This window comes from Ceratotherium simum, chromosome 15 (genome assembly GCF_057802395.1).
Source record: "Ceratotherium simum simum isolate JZ-2026a chromosome 15, ASM5780239v1, whole genome shotgun sequence".
NCBI lineage: Eukaryota > Metazoa > Chordata > Mammalia > Perissodactyla > Rhinocerotidae > Ceratotherium > Ceratotherium simum.
In genome coordinates, this window is record NC_141914.1 from 50,995,728 (window position 1) to 51,012,634 (window position 16,907).

At 35.1% G+C, this 16,907-nt stretch overlaps 1 protein-coding gene across 9 annotated transcripts in view; it reads left to right on the forward strand.

The window, feature by feature from the left end:
* Window positions 1-16,907, forward strand: part of PHC3 (polyhomeotic homolog 3) — a 77,283-nt gene that overhangs the window by 50,936 nt on the left and 9,440 nt on the right. For 7 of the 9 annotated variants that reach the window (XM_014783194.2, XM_004424755.3, XM_087440038.1 and 4 more), the window contains 4 exons: window positions 1,795-1,954; window positions 8,188-8,302; window positions 11,721-11,853; window positions 11,945-12,176. In XM_014783194.2, the coding sequence (XP_014638680.1) occupies window positions 1,795-1,954; window positions 8,188-8,302; window positions 11,721-11,853; window positions 11,945-12,176 (640 nt within the window). Of the gene's footprint in view, window positions 1-1,794; window positions 1,955-8,187; window positions 8,303-11,720; window positions 11,854-11,944; window positions 12,177-12,352; window positions 15,833-16,907 lie in introns of those variants that run through there. The other 2 variants (XR_015554505.1, XM_087440041.1) reach the window with 2 other exon arrangements.

Genomic DNA, 16,907 nt, shown 5'->3' on the forward strand with positions numbered 1-16,907 from the left:
AGATTCATGGGAGATGAAGATCTTGCATTGTGATAGTTGGTTGCCTAATCGATTGCCTTTGTTTTCAGTTTACTGTGTGTATTAAACTTGGATCTCCTATAAGAATTCTGATCTAGTGAGTGGAGGAACAGTCTTTTCTCTCTACTCCTCAGTGTTTGGATCCTGGTTCAGCCGCAAACTGACTGTGTAACCTTTTTTCAAGTCACTCAACCTTTTTGATTTTTGTTTTGCTCATCTGGCAAATGGAGATCATACTTTGTTCTTAGGGTTATTGTGAAGATTAAATGTGTATAAATTGTTCTGTGTAGTGCCTGGCACTTAATAGCCATTGCTATTATTATCGGTTATTACTAGTGACAATTACAACTTTTTTTTTCATAGTACAAAAGTAATATGTATTGTTCTTTAAATGGAAAGTTTGGGAAATGTACAGAACAAATAATCCCACAATGTGTATATTTACATATACATATTTTTTTATATGATCAAGATTATTATTATATATACAGTTCTGCTTCTTTTACTTAGTATATCTTGAGCACTTATTTTCTCATATGATTAATAGTACTTTGGAAAGATTTTGAAAGGTTCAATAATATTCCAGTATGGACAACCATAATTTTTGTAATCCTTCCATTATTGTTGGACATTTAGGTTTCCATATTTTCACTGTTGAAATAGTCCCAAAAGGAATATCTTTGTATATAAATTGTTCACATTTTTAATAATTTCTTGAGCATAAATTCCTAGAAGTACAGGTATTGGATCACATTACATATGTATTCATAAGACTCTTGATAAATATTGCCAAATTATTTTCTGGAAATATTATGTAAATTTATTCATATACCAGAAGTGTGTACCCTTAGCAGCACTGAATATTAGTTTTTTCAGCAATAACTTCCGTAAATTTTACTTGAAACATATTAAGTATACTAACTGAAATGAACAAAATTTAAAAGTTTGTGGGTGATTATTCTCTAAAGTTAGATGTAGAAATTTCCAATAAGCTATTGTTCACCATGTGTGGCAGATATTGGAGACTTAACAAGCATTCTCAAATAGTGTAAGAGGTTCCGTTTTTTCAGATTTGCTGAGGGTTCACTAGTGAATCAGTAAATATTTTTGGTCTGGATTGTTTTTGCTGAAAACATTTCTAAAATAAGTAGTATTCATGAGTTAACCATATATACTGAACATAAATGAATAATTTTTTTGTTGTTGATTTTAATGTTAATGTTTGAGGATTTTTCCATTTTTTTGTGTGTGATTATAGTGGATTAAGTTGCAAACTAGAGTCAGGAGACTTGAGTTCTGGTCCTGATTCCGCTTTTGTAAAGAAATCACCTAACCACTTTGAACATTAGTGCTCTTGTCTTTAAAATACATACAATACCGATCCATCCTGAGGAAGTAATCCTACAAATAAAAAGCTTTGTACAAGAAAAATAAATCTTAAAAGTTGTTGCAGAAAAAAAATAAATTAAGGATACTGGCTAATCAAAATTTATTACTGATTTCTTAAGACTTTTTTTTAACTACTTGCCTAAACTAGGACACTAGGTTCCATTTGACAGAGACTTTGAAGCATCTGTACTGCTGATGACCTGAAATATAAAGTGTTTTTGTCCAGATTGCCTAACCTTTTCTCAAGGAATAAAGCACTTAATGAATGACTCTGATCAGTTGAACAAGTAAATTATCACAGATAGCATTCATTTCAAGAGGTTTTTTAACCAAGTTATTTCTAAAAGTCTTTTAAAAGATTATTTCATTTTATTTTGTCTTTTATAGGTGAGTCGTTCATCTTTGCTAATAGAACAGCCTGTGAAAAAAAGGCCTCTTTTGGATAATCAGGTGATAAATTCTGTGTGTGTTCAGCCAGAGCTACAGAATAATACAAAGCACGCAGATAACTCATCTGACACAGAGATGGAAGACATGATTGCTGAAGGTTTGTGGATTTTACTTAAGATACCCTTTAAATTAACTTTGATTTTTACTGCTTGAAACAGAACATGGATTTTTATTCTACAAAGATTTTATTTGAAGTATTCACTTTTATTCTTACATAATACATGATTTGACTAAAATGGGAAAGGTAACCAGACTCTTAATGGCCAAATAATTAAAATAGCAAGATTGTTGTTAATTTGCATAATGTTAGTTTGACTCTTGAAGGAGTGTGGGTGGGGAAAGTTCCATTATATATGAAAGTAATGCAAAATTTTAGCATGAAAACAACCAATTCTCTGTCTTTCTTTTTCTAAGCATACTTAAGTAAATGACTATTTTACTGAGTTTGCTTAAAAGTTTAAAGCTTATGGGTTATTTGGTTTTAGACTTTCCGTATTCTGATGTGTGATACCAGGTGGATATTACAGTTGCATTAAGGATGTGCTCTTTATTCAAGAGGTGATTAAATTTGTTCAAAGAAAAATATCACTAAATCTCCTTAATGTCAAAGAATCCTTTTTTATAGACTTTGTTCTAATAGTGAATATTCCATAAAAGTCAAAGTGTTATACAAAATGACTGCAGGAAAACAAACAAATGCAAAAATGATATATTTTATCTTTTACTGACTCTGAGCATGGCCCTGCAATTGATACAGTTCAGTTTAATTGAATAGTATTTAGTATAGTCAGGGCTCTATAGTAGTGTATTAATTAACATCTGTGTCTGAGTAATTATCCTCAATATCTTAGTATATTTCATCTAAAATTAATTAGTCATTTTGCAAATATTGAGCATATACTGTCTGCCTGTACTTTGCTAAATTAAGCAAAATAGCATGCTAGTAAGCAAAATAGATATTGTCTTAGCCCAGTTTTCCTAATTCTTAAAACGAAGGCACCTCTGTCGTTGGTAATTTATAAACTGTTGCAACGTATTCATCACTGTTTTACCTTTATTTGAATAGCAAAGAATATGATAGTTATGATAGTAGTATAAAATTTGGTTTTTACTGTTAACTTACATTGAATTCAACTTGATGTTTTTTTATTTAAAATTAACCATGAAAAATTTCAAACATACATGTAATGCGAGAGCATTGTATAATGAATCCCCACTCACCCAGACTCAACAATTTCAAACGTTATTTTGCCACACTAGCTCGCCCATCCCTTTTGTTTTCCTCCCTCCATTTCCTCCTCTCTTTCTCTTTCTTTGTTGCTTTTCCTCTTTCTTTTCTTTTCTTCCTTTCTTCTGTTTTAAAAAGAAAATCATGGGCTGGCCCTGTGGCTTAGCGGTTAAGTGCGCGTGCTCCGCTACTGGCGGCCCGGGTTCGAATCCCGGGCGCACACCAACACACTGCTTCTCCGGCCATGCTGAGGCTGCGCCCCACATTCATCAACTAGAAGGATGTGCAACTATGACATACAACTATCTACTGGGGCTTTGGGGGAAGAAAAAAGGAGGAGGATTGGCAATAGATGTTAGCTCAGAGCCGGTCTTCCTCAGCAAAAAGAGGAGGATTAGCATGGATGTTAGCTCAGGACTATCTTTCTCACAAAAAAAAAAAATTATAAAAAGAAAATCATAGTCCTCATTGTATTTCACTGGGATATAGTTCATTGTGCATCTCTAAACAATGTACATTGCATTAAATAACTATAATGCTATATCACACAAAACAATAATAATAATAATTCTTTGATGTCTTCTAGTACTTGGTCCATACTCAGATTTCCCCAATTGTATAATTGTATAAATGTCTTTTTATAGTTATTTTGTTCAAATCAGGATTCAAACAATGTCTGCATTTTGCTTTTTGTTATGAATTTAATTTCATTTAATTCCTGAATATTTGCTTTTAGTTATGTGTAACTTTTATCTGAGAAAACTTTTCATTTGAGATGGAGTAGTAAAGATGAATGTGCAGGGATTTTTTTTCCTTGCCTATATCTACAAGAAGTGTATAAATGAAAGTACTATGCTAAAAAACATATATAATGTTCTGTCTTGTGTGCACATTAAAGAAAAATGGAAAACTGCTTAGGAGCTTCACAGCATTTTTCATGATACTTATGGTTTATAAAATAATAGACATACAGCACATGCTCACTGTGCTAGGACTTGAGAGGAACTTTTGATCTAGTAGGAACTAGTGAGTCTCCATAACAGAAAGATAACTAAGGAGCAACATATGGAAAGTTTTACATGAATTATATAGACAGTAAGAACTTGGGACTTTAAAACTAGTTGAGATTATTGCTAGTTTGGTGAATTTTCTGTAGAGATGGGATTTGACCTGGGTCTTGGATGTGATAAAGCATGGATTTAAGATAGCAAACAGGAAGAAACTTTCAGGTTAGAACACCGTGAATAAATGCACAAAGGATGTACCAAGTGCTGTGTAACATCAGGAGGGGGCAGTGAAGAGTAGGCATTTGGGTTAGAGAAGTAGTGGGAAGTAAGACTGGCAGAGTCAGGTTCTAGAGTACCTTGGATATTCGACTAAATAGTTAGGAGTTATCTTGTCGAGAGGATGGTTGCTGAAGATTTTTAGGCAGGTGACATGAACAAGAGTGTTTTTAGAAACTCTGCTGGTCATCTGGAGGATGACTGTAGAGGTTTGGCATGTAATTGATACTTGCATTCACGGTGGGAAGAGGAAGGAAAGGATTGATGGAAGACAAGGTGAAGGGTAGTTTAACAGAACAAGCTACGAGAGTAAGGAAAAGGAAGATTTAAGGGTGGTTAATCCATGCAATGAGTGGTGAATAAGCCATAGAGAGCTAATGCACAGTGTAATGAATATAGACAATCATATTGTAACTACAATCATCAAACTTGCTAAGAGACTAAAAATTATCCCAACTGCTAAAAAGAAAGGATAATTATGCAGTGTGATAGAGGTGCTAAACATAGTTAAAACAGCAATCATAATATATAAATGTATCAAATTAATATGTTGTGCATTTTAAATTTACACAATGTTAAATATATTCGATACAAATAGATGATTAATCTATTTCATAGTGGAGATATATTTACATAAAAATGTGCCAAAATTTTAAATAATTCATAATTTAATTTCCCAAAATAATTTTATAAAATGTTTCTATTACTGTATACCTCACTGTTTATGGTAAGCACTAGAGGGTGAAATGGTGAGGTCACTTATTTAGTGGCTTTGGTTTTAGTAGTATATATGGTTTAACTCAGTATAAAAAACGTAATGTAAAGCTTTTTCTCTTTTTAAAGGATTAACTGTGTTTGTTTTTTTTGCTGGGAAAGATTCGCTCTGAGCTAACATCTGTTTCCAATTTTCCTCTTTTTTTTCTTCCCCAAAGCCCCAGGACATAGTACATGTTGTATATTCCAGTTGTAAGTCCTTCTAGTTCTGTGTGAGCCACCAACACAGCATGGCAACTGACAGATGAGTGGTGTGGTTCTGCGCCTGGGAACTGAACCCTGGCCGCTGAAGCGGAGCGTGCCAAACTTAACCTCTAGGCCATCAGGGCTGGCTCTAAACTGTGTTTCTATTTGGACTGGTTCTATATCCAGAATCTCCAACCCATAGATTGTGATTTACCAAAACATCTTATGTCTGCCCTGGTAAATTATCACACTGATCATGGTTTCTGTCTCATTGCCTCTCTCTTTGCTGCCAATCCTCAAGTGATCTCAAGTCTTCAGGAAAATTAAAAACTAACTCCTCCTCACACACAAAAATTGGGCACCTCTGTTAGTTAGGATATATGTTTAGCCACTCCATTAGAGATCTAGAATAATATTTGATTAAGTAAGATAGAAGTTTAATTTTCTCTGACATAGCCCAAAGGTAAGCAGTCCAGGGCTCCATGGTGTTGGGACCTAAGCTCCCAGTGTCTCTTATGACTCTGCCATCCCTTGAATGTTGCTGTCATTTCCAAAATAGCTGATCTTCACAGTCACATTTGAATCAATGAGACGGGGGAAAGGGCACCACTGGAATTTGCAAGCGTTTCCATTCTTGTGTCACTGGTTGGAAATTGGCCATACCTAGGGCAGAAACTGTAGTTTTTATTCTTAGTGGCCATATTCCTAGCTAAAAATTAGGATTTTGTTACTGTGGGAGAAAAGTGATGAATGGATGTTGGAGAATTACCAGCTGTCTCTGCCATGGAATCCCATCTTTGTTAGCTAAGCCAACAGTTTTTGAACTCATTTGGCTCTGTAATTTTTTATTCACAAATGTGAAAAAGTAGCCTTGGTAACATTACCAAATTTATGAAAATTCTGACCAAACATTCTAGAACAGGGATTTTTAAAAATCTGTTCACGTTACTCTCTTCTTTATGAGAAGTAAAATCGATGTTCTGTTTTTGTTAGGTTGTTAACCCTTAGACTGTACCTGTTTGGGATCTCCCCCTCTCACCAGCAAAAACATTTCCTTCTCCTTGATACGGTATTCTAACCTGTCTTCAAGTGTTTCATATTGTTATGTTAATTAATAAAAAGTTTTGAAATAAAGCTTTCAGGTTAGTCTGGAAATGGAACAACTTGAGGAATGGATTCTTGGGGGCCCGATTGGTGGCAGGGGTGGTTGAGTGAGAGGTTCTGTCTCCGGTACAGGCTTTTCAAGGTCAGGTCAGGTCAGGTTACAAGCATGACCAAGTAAAAACAATACTCCTGCAAGTTATGACATCAGGTCCCAGGAATGTGTTGTTGGGCCACAGCTGTGAGAAAGCCTTCTCTAGGTCATTAGAAGGAGCAATTTTTATTTTACTTGTGTTGAGACTGTTTCTTCCTCAGTGCTACCAAATAGATGACTTTTGCTTATGAAGGTAGTCCTGATAATTTTCTTAAAGTGTTCACTTGCTAGTTCATGATTTGATCAGTCATGACAGCGTATTTGGATGTCCCTTGGAACTTCAAATATTATTTCACAGTATGTTTTTTAGTAGCCTTCACTTGCTTTAGTATTTTCCCATTTGCTTCTCTAGTAACATTAGAATAATGTGAGTGCTTGAACTTACTGAGAACATGTCATCAATGTCTGCATTTCAGAGTCCCTTTCTTCAGCTTAACAAGTCTTGGTTAAAGGAATAGCATAGAAAAGCACATACGGAGCTCACAGCTAAAAGCTTTTAGTTAGTGGAGTGCTTTTTTTACTTATTTTATATGACTTGGCATAGGAATTATGATGCAAGAAAATAGCAAAATATGGTGGATTTAAGAATTTAACAGTTTTCATTGAAATATTTCTTAAGCACTTATTACAGGTCTTGGTACTCTTAGTTCTTATGTGGAAAATAGGAAATAGATTGTCACTTTTTTGTGCCTACTTCCTGTTGGGCACTCACTTAATCTTCACTGAAGTTCTTGGGAAAGGTATTATAAACCCCATTTTACAGATGAGAAAACTGTGGGTCATGAAGATTAAGTTGCTTGCTTATAGGTGACTCCTGCTGAATACCTGAGCATTTAGGTAGGAAGTTTCTTTGAGTCCAGTGGTATGGCTAAAGAATGTTATGGATATAAAGGTGGAGGAAGGATATAATATGGATTTAGAGGTGGAAGAACTAATAGCACCCTGACAAAAAGGACCAGAGGTTAGAAATTGCAAAATTATTTGTGATTTTTAAGATTAAATTATTTTTGTTTTAATAGGATATAACTAAAAGGGACTGTTTTATAATTAGATGTATACATCTTTATTCTATCGTAACACTTTGAGAGTGTTATTTTATTAAAATCAGACATCTCAAAATTTGACCTTCTTTTTTGAAGTCATCCTCATTCTCGCCAGTTCGAGTTACGTGTTCTCTGCTGTATGTCCCCATAGCACAGTGTACCAGCATTCATATCCTACACAGTGCTTTTTGATTGTTTCTCCTGAAGGGCAGTGATTTTGTCTCATTCATCTTCATTTCTCTTACAGTGCTTAATAAAGTTATTTGCACATTTTAGATATGCTGGATTCTTAGCAAAATGAACCTGTAAAAATGTATCATTTATTTATATAGGGAAAACTCTATAACATTTTTATGCAGGAGCAGGAGGGGATTGGTGGAGGGGTTGTTCTTGCAGGCTTTTGGCCTGCCACAGTGGCTGTGGACGGGAAGGTTAAAAGACCGCTCCTTGAAATTTCCTGGATGGTTTGAATTAGCAGCATCCACACAAAGTAGAGGCTAAAAGAAAATTTGCTACAATTAAATTTTTGGAAGTTTTTTCCTATATTTCCTTCTTTTTTAGAGACATTAGAAGAAATGGACAGTGAGTTGCTCAAGTGTGAATTCTGTGGGAAGATGGGATATGCTAATGAATTTCTGCGGTCAAAACGATTCTGCACAATGTCGTGTGCCAAAAGGTATGTCTTTTCTCTTGAATTTCATAAAGCACAAACCAACAACCACTGTAACAAAACCAAAAAACTTACAGAGTTTACCAGTAGTCAAAACTAGATATCTTTTTTTTTTTTTTTTTTTGTGAGGGAGATCAGCTCTGAGCTAACATCCGTGCTAATCCTCCTCTTTTTGCTGAGGAAGACCGGCTCTGAGCTAACATCCATTGCCAATCCTCCTCGTTTTTTTCCTGCCCCAAAGCCCCAGTAGATAGTTGTTATGTCGTAGTTGCACATCCTTCTAGTTGCTGTATGTGGGACGCGGCCTCAGCAAGGCCGGAGAAGTGGTACGTCGGTGCGCGCCCAGGATCCGAAGCCGGGCTGCCAGTAGTGGAGCGCGTGCACTTAACCGCCAAGCCACCGGGCCAGCCCAAACTAGATATCTTAATGAAGAGGAATAATATCAAATAGGCATTATCTGGAGCTACTTTGGTATTGAGTTATTAAATAGTCCTCTGTGAAAATTACGTATTCATAACACTTACAGTGAGTCTTACAGCATAAGCTAATACTGAAGTAGCAATCTCCTGTGGTAAGAATAGGCTTAGGAGAGTCCCTCCTGTGACTAGACTGCTAGTCCTGGAGGCAGCAAAACAATATGTCTTTAATCACCTGATTGTTTTATCAATATTGACATATCTGAGTTTACTTTGTTTTGTTTTAAAATGTTTTCATTTGTTTTAACCATATCTTACTTAAGTTTCTAAGTGGGACAGTTCTAGCATAAGTTCTCCACACTGTTATATTATCAGACAGCAAAATATCTGTCTTTTCTAAATCTGTATTTTCAATAGTAATATTATAGGTAAATAGTATTAATAACAAAAGAAATGTTTAGTATCTTCATTGATCTTGTTGTCAGTTTAGTTTACAGTAAAAAAAAAAAACCCTCTGGGCTGGCGCCATGGTTTAGCGGTTAAGTTCGCACGCTCTGCTGGTGGCAGCCCAGGTTCGGATCCTGGGCGCGCACTGACGCACCGCTTCTCCGGCCATGCTGAGGCCACGTTCCACATACAGCAACTAGAAGGATGTGCAGCTATGACATACAACTATCTACTGGGGTTTGGGGGGAAAAATAAATAAATAAATAAAAAATTAAAAGCTTTAAAAAAAAAAAACCCTCTGATTCTGATAATAAATTCTAATATAGGTATTTACTATAGGTAAAGGTGAAGTATAGACTCAGGTTGATTATTTTGAAATTGGCTCTCTGTTCCAAAAAGTGAGTATTCTCTCAAAGATTTTAAGGTCTTAATTGTATGGATTTAAGGAATTTCTTGCTTGAACATATTATTTAGTATGGTGCCATTAAAATATACTTTAAGTAAGTAATAAAGTATTAAGTTAAATAAGTAATAAAGTATTTTCCTCCAAAAGTGAGTTCATTGGCTTCTCAGTTGTCAATCTCTTATTCAAATATTCTTTCATGTCATTGATAGTGCTAATCAAATTATGTAACTCCTGCAATAACTTGGGAGTTTTCTGGTTTGCATATACCACAAGAAAGAATAGTGGCTTTCTGATTCTAAGTGATTAAAATTTCTGAGGGAAAAGGACTGCCTTTCTGAATATTTTAAACTTCTTGACATTTAGGAATATTTCAGGACATTTTACACTATCATCACCCTTTTCCCAGAGATGATTGCTGAGTTGTCACATTATTATATCTTTAGGTGAATCTCTTTAGAGGGTTGGGGTTCTAACATAGGGAAATGCAGACGAGAGCACGGAGGAGAGGATAAATTAGGTCAGGGAAGAACTGCTGCCGTTTGCATGTCTGCCTAGTTGCCTGTCTTGGAGAGCTACGTATTTAGGGACTAAATAGCAAGTGTAGTCTCTCTTCTCTGTTCTTTAGTCAGTGGGGAAAGAAGTTTTGTCAATTGATATGAATGGAAATCAGAAACCTACAGAGCTGAGCCCAGAGATGAGCATCATGAACACAGCAGGAGCTTTTTTTTGAATTCTTTTAGGGTAAAATGAAGTGGCCATCAGGATACCTTTTTCTTTTTTATAGTTGTAGGGGAAAAATAGCCTATTCATTCTCATAGTACTCCTTACTTCCACCTCCTGATATTTTCTTAAAACATAGATGAAGAAAATTTATTTTGGTATCTGTATATTGGTCCTAGAATAGTTATCAATAGCAAAGTTTATTGGGATTTATTCTTGTCATTTTCCTGAGAAATCTTTGTAGAGCAAAACAGTTTTGAAAATAAGAAATTACAATGGCAGTTTTATATGTGTAAAAAAGGAACTGCATGTATTTTTCTTAGCCTTTCTGTAACTTTTCAGAAATTTTGTTTCTTAGATTATTTCTTTTCATTCTTCTTTCTGGGGAAGGGGTTGGCAAACTATGCCCAGGCTGAATCCTTCTTGTAACCTTTTTTTGTATGGTCCCAGAGCTAAGGATGGTTTTTAAATTTTTAAGTGGTTGAAAAAAAATCAAAAGAAAAATAATATTTTGTGACACATGAAAATTATGTGCAATTCAGATTTTAGTGTTACTAAATGAAGTTTTATTGGGATATAGCCATGCTCATTCATTATTGTCTTTGGTTGCTTTTATGTTACAAATGCAGAGTTGAGTGGTTGTGACAGACACTTGTATGGCCCACAAAGCCTAAAATATTTACTATCTGGCCCTTTATAGAAAAAGTTTGCCTGCCCCTGTTCTGGGGCCTTGGAATCCAATAAATGGCATAGGACTCTTTTAAAGCTGTCATCATGCCTTATAAAGGTCTATCTTCAAAAATATTAGACCGTTTATTTTGATAAAATAAAAATCTTTCAGCCAACTTTAAAGAATTATGTGTTTTTGAGTTTCTTGAATGAGAGCTAAGAATTCCTTGTGTAACTTTGAAATCTCAACTTTATGTTTTCACTCTTTGATTTCAGTAATATTTGAGAATCTTTTACTGGCTGTTTGAGATTTCCCCCTCTCTACTATATTAGCTTCTTTTTAGTAATCTCTCTTCAGAAATGATTACTTGGGGAAAGTATCAGTTTGAACATCTAAATAGTTAATTCATAACTTCTTTTTCTCCTGGAACCTTGAATTATTTTGCTGTTATAAAAATTGGTTTTCCTATGTATTTTGCAGAAAGTTTCCCACTATTATGCTGTTTTTAGGAGAAAATATCAATACCTTGTTATAGGCGTCCAGTATTACATTGAGAGCTGTATTATGATAGATACAGAGGCCATTTTTTGACTGTTAGCATAAGTAAATCCATTGAATATTATAGTTTTACTTTCTGAGGTATTATAGTTCTTAATGAAGTGTATGGCAGTTACTGATTCACAATTGCACTTTGAAGTCATAATTAAATAGTAAATGGAGTATCTCATGTATCATTTAATGATTTTTCTTACTTGAATTTCTTAGGTACAATGTTAGCTGTTCTAAAAAATTTGCACTTAGTCGTTGGAATCGTAAGCCTGATAATCAAAGTCTTGGGCATCGTGGCCGTCGTCCAAGTGGCCCTGATGGGGCAGCAAGAGAACATATCCTTAGGCAGGTCTGTAGAAACCTTGCTTCAATGTACAATACCCTTTTCAGAAATGCAAGGAAAGTGCAATGCTGTATTTTACTTGTACTACATTTTCCAGCTTCCAATTACTTATCCATCTGCAGAAGAAGACTTGGCTTCTCATGAAGATTCTGTGCCATCTGCTATGACAACACGTCTGCGCAGGCAAAGTGAACGGGAAAGAGAACGTGAGCTTCGGGATGTGAGAATTAGGAAAATGCCTGAGAACAGTGACTTGCTGCCAGTTGCACAAACAGAGCCATCTATATGGACAGTTGATGACGTCTGGGCCTTCATCCATTCTTTGCCTGGTATGTAATTCACCACTTTGGCCTTAATGTTTTTCTTGTGCATTCACACATAGGAATGATGTTAGAGCCATCCACACCTGTTGCACAAAAGGGCTAGAGAAGTACTATGTGGATGTATTAATTAAGTGGCATCTGCTATTGAAATGTGATCTGTTTCCTCTTGCTTATTCCCTCAGCACAACTGGGTATTTCTCATACGCCCCAAGTCGATAAAAACTGACTAGTCCTGCTTCTGCTGTGACACCTCAGCCAGTGAAGATATTAAAGGTGCTCTCTTCTCTTCAGTCTGATTTCTTTCGAGAGGTCAGTAGAGAGATTGAGTCAGACACTTCTTCCCTTCTGCTCTTCTATTTTTCTATTCTATTTCCTCCTCATTTCCTAACTTAAGTTTTTTTAAATGAAATAAGAGAGACCATAATTTTTTTTTACATTTTTGGAAGCTAATCAAGACCTTTTAGAATATGGTAAAATTTTGGTTGCTTTTTAAAAAAGCTGGTTCTTTTAAGGGAAGCTGCATTCTTTGATTCTTTGCAATGAGTAGACATCAAAAATGCTTCTGAAATTTGATTTTTTAAGTAGACAACTAAAATTCAGTTATGATACCCCATTCCAATTTTAGGGTAACTTCCTTATTTATATTTTTCTGCTCTCTCATTTTGGCACTCTTTCTGCCAGCTTAAGTCTTTATGGTCTGTATCTTTTTTCTTTAATGCAGCAATAATCTTTTGTATCCCCTTTCTCCAAGGGGCTGGCTACTAAAGACAGCTACACCTTTGCTCATGATGAGACCCACACTGGTTATATATGTTAAGACAGTATATTTTTTTAAATCAGCAAATCTTATCATTCACTTTGACCTTATGAATATGGAAAACAAGGAGATTTTTTAATGTTGTACCATTTTGGTTTATTTGTAAATCGTACCATCTCTTGACCCAAGCTTTCCAGAAACATACATCGCCTTTGAACTTATCTACAGACTTATTAAAATTAATCTAGTTGTTTTTGCTAATTACTCTTTCTATGAAGGTGACCACTGTCTCAGAAGCAAACTTATAGCTCCTGTGCTCTGTGAGTGAAGAAAATATATTCAGAAGTATTACTGCTTTTTAAAAATATCTGGCAGCCATTTTACCTTATATACAGAACTCGATGAAGTTTTATTGAATTATTTTTTCAATAACTTGTAGAAATGCTAAATAAGTGTTTTTTTTTAAAAAAAAAAACAAGATATGGTCACTTTTAAAGAAAGATGAAATTGTTTACAGAGGGGATACATTTTTCAGGGGATGATTTTTGAGTATGCACCTAAGAAAACTTAGATGTGAGTTAAGTGCTAACACGTGGGTTTAGAATCTGCCTTGCAAGTGATGTATTAGGGGGTGGTGAGTCTTCACTGGTTGTGGTTTTAATATTTAATAAAATAAATTTTAGTGTTTAGACCAGCGTAGGTATCTTGAGAATTAACGCTGCAATCTATACTGATCCCCTGGGGATGGACTTTGATTCTGTTGTCTTCAGAAGTAGTCTCAGTCTTCCAGATGGGCCGTGAGCTGTTAGCATGATTTCTCATTTGGAGGAAAATACTCCTTTTCTTTTAGGGAGGAGGATTGGTTCATATCCTGAGGGAAAGTAGTTGACCATATAATTAACAAATAACAGATATTGCTGATTCTTCTATTACTTCATATGCTTTTTTTTAGGGCTAATTTTCCTCAGCATCCATTTGCCGTGAGGCTACTCTTGGCTGCTTTATCAGAACAAAGGCTAACTCCTTTGTCTCATTTTTGCTTCGAGTTAAAAAAAATTATTATTGCTTCTAACTTGAGATGCTTGTCTTATTGAGTTCATCGAGACACTTAATTTTGTTGTCAGTTGTTTAAAGAACATTACATATTAAAACGAGACTGATTTATAATTTATAATTGCTTGCTACTGTTCAGGAGTCTGCTTAATATAACTCTGCTTTTCTTTGACTGATTAAATATTGGAGTATTCCCAAACAGTTTATTTGGAGTATTCCCAAACTGCTTTGACAGGGTAAATAACAAGCTTATTTTTGTGATCAGTTATATCTTCTTTCTCAAAGTTTTTCTCTGAATAATGCCTGTAAGGTAATTCTCATACCAGAAAGGTAAATCTCATACCAGAAAAAGCCTTTGTCTTCATTTCTCTATGCTTCTCTGGCCTTTGTAAACTTCCTTTTGAGCCTCTTTTCAGCTCATTCAGGGCTGGTATTTTCTTTCTGAGTAGTCTACTCCCAAGCTTTTCTCATGGAATGAACAAGCTTGTAAATTTTGTAATCTCTTATATTTTCTTTCTTTCCAGTTGAGGATAGGCTTCCCTCTTTTATCAGGGCACTTATATTTACTCCTAGAGCTTGCTCTTCTCTTTGTATAATGTCATCTTGTGAACCATACTAGAGCTGGTATGCAATACAACCAAATCTCAGAGCTGTTAACAGAGTGAAAAATTCTTTTCTCCTAAATTTTTGTGCATTAAAAAGTTCTCTACAGGAACGATTCTTTTTATTTTCAATTAACTGCAGTTATCTTCTTTGATGCTTCCTTGTTACAGTGAACTGCCTTTTGCAAAGATCAGTTTATTCTGTGTTTATTGATCTGTGGATCTACAGTAGATTTGGTTTCTTTGTAGGCATATAAAGTGGGAATCGTCTAAAAACATATGACTATTTACTGGTTTTTATAATACTAATACTGGGAGTTGTTTACTCTGTAGTATTGAGCGGCAAGTAGCATCTTTTCACCAGCCTTACTGAAGTCATTCTTTGTGCGGCGTGTTTTGTTTTGGGTTTTGGCTGGAAAAGTAACTAGACACTTGTGAGGTTCATTTGGGACCTGTGACCTTGTGCAGAGGTCCATGCCCGTCCTGACAGCTGCTTCTAGTGATGTGAAGCCAGCTGAGCTGACTGGTTGCTGCAGTTGGGATATGTTTTGTATATGTCCCTGGGGCGCCAGCCATTTGTAGAACTAGATTCCAGTATCAGAAACTCATAGAATATTAGCTCAGTATACCTTGAGCATCTAGAATTTTTTTTTTTTAAATTGTTTTTCTCTAATGAGTTTCTGGAAGTGTATTTGCTTCTGCTTTTTTCTTTTTCCTTTTTCTTTTTCAAGTCACTTTATTTTTTCATTTCTATACTAATGTATAGTATAACTGCCCTTTTTTGGGGTTGGCTTAAGTTGTGATCCAAAATTCTGAAGATAATGCATTCCTATTTAATGCATTCCTATTTGATCATGCTGTTTCCCAAAATGCTTTTTGTTCTTTATTATTTTGCTAATACATTTACTGTCCACCTACAAGAAGACATTTGAAGAGAGATCTCCTAATACAGAGGAACAAGAACATGCTGTATATTTTCCTCATGGAGAACTCCTTGTTTCTATTCCCAAATGTAGCTCTTATGGTCTTCATTACTTCTCATTGCTCCTGTTTTCTGAATCTAAGTAAGTCCTACCCTATCTTTCTCTCTCTTCTTTTCTTTCCTGTGTTCTTGTAAGTAAGACTGAAGAGAGAAGAACATTAGTTCTTTCATAAAAAGAAGGATGAAGTCACAACTAGATGCAAGATTAGTCAGTTTTGTCTGCCCAGTTTTGAGCTACCTCTGGGAAAAGAAAAGGGGCTTTTCTATGGTGAGTAATCTCATTTTAACTGTATAGTTTCTTTTATATGGTAAATGGGCAAAACCATCAAAATTTTGCATAGGGTACTTTTGAAATGTCAATTTTAAAAGTCTGAGAAATTATTAAAAGGAAGAAATTGAAAAGCTGGCTGCTATATAGGGTACAGGAAAGATAGAACCAACAGAGAAGATAGGAAAAGAAATAAACCAGGAGAAAAGATGGCCGCACAGCTGAATACAGAAAAATATGTTTGTATTACTCTTACAGATAGCTCCTCTGTAGCAGATTCTATTTTTGTTCATTGTTTATTCATTTATTCAGTCCTCCATTTATCCAAAAGTACATGTATTTAGCACCTACAGTGCTTTGTGTTTGGGTTATAGGGGTGACATCATTATCTTCTATAAACAAGAGGATGATACATTTGCAATAGAAAGATAATCATTCCAGCAAAGTTGTGGTATCCAAAGGTATAATGTAACCATTTCTGTATCTTTGTCTTTTCCCTTAGAATGCTGATTTGAATAAAATAGAAAGACGTTAAGCTGTTAGTTTTTATTCTTAATTTCATTTTTGTAATTTTACTGTCTCTTATAAGGAGGTTTCCACATTTTTTCATTTTCTCCTCTCTTGGCTCCTTAGTTCATTACTTTCCCTGTGATGTCTTTACCCTTGGTGCGGAAGTTTAGTGAGTAACCCGGCTGTGCAAAATTTGGTAGATGATAAAAAAACGTTTGAGGTTCAAGTAGATGCTAGCGTTCTTACCTGCTACAGCACCTGGTTTAGACTAAGAGCTAAAATATTGATTATTTGGCAAGAGATTAGCCAGCAAGCTCGTAATTTCAATGAGAAATAGTGTTTTCTTATCAAAGGGGAGACAAATCCAGTGTTACTAAGATTTGAAGTTGAAATTACAAATGGAGAGTGTAATACATTTCATCAGCGTTGCAGTAGATTGATACTACAGTCTTGATGGTTTGGTTATGTGTGAGTGAACAATAAAAATGTTTTAGATATGCTTGGCAATTGAAGGTTGTAAATTAGAATAAGGTACAAATGATAATGAAAGTGGTACTCTAGTACT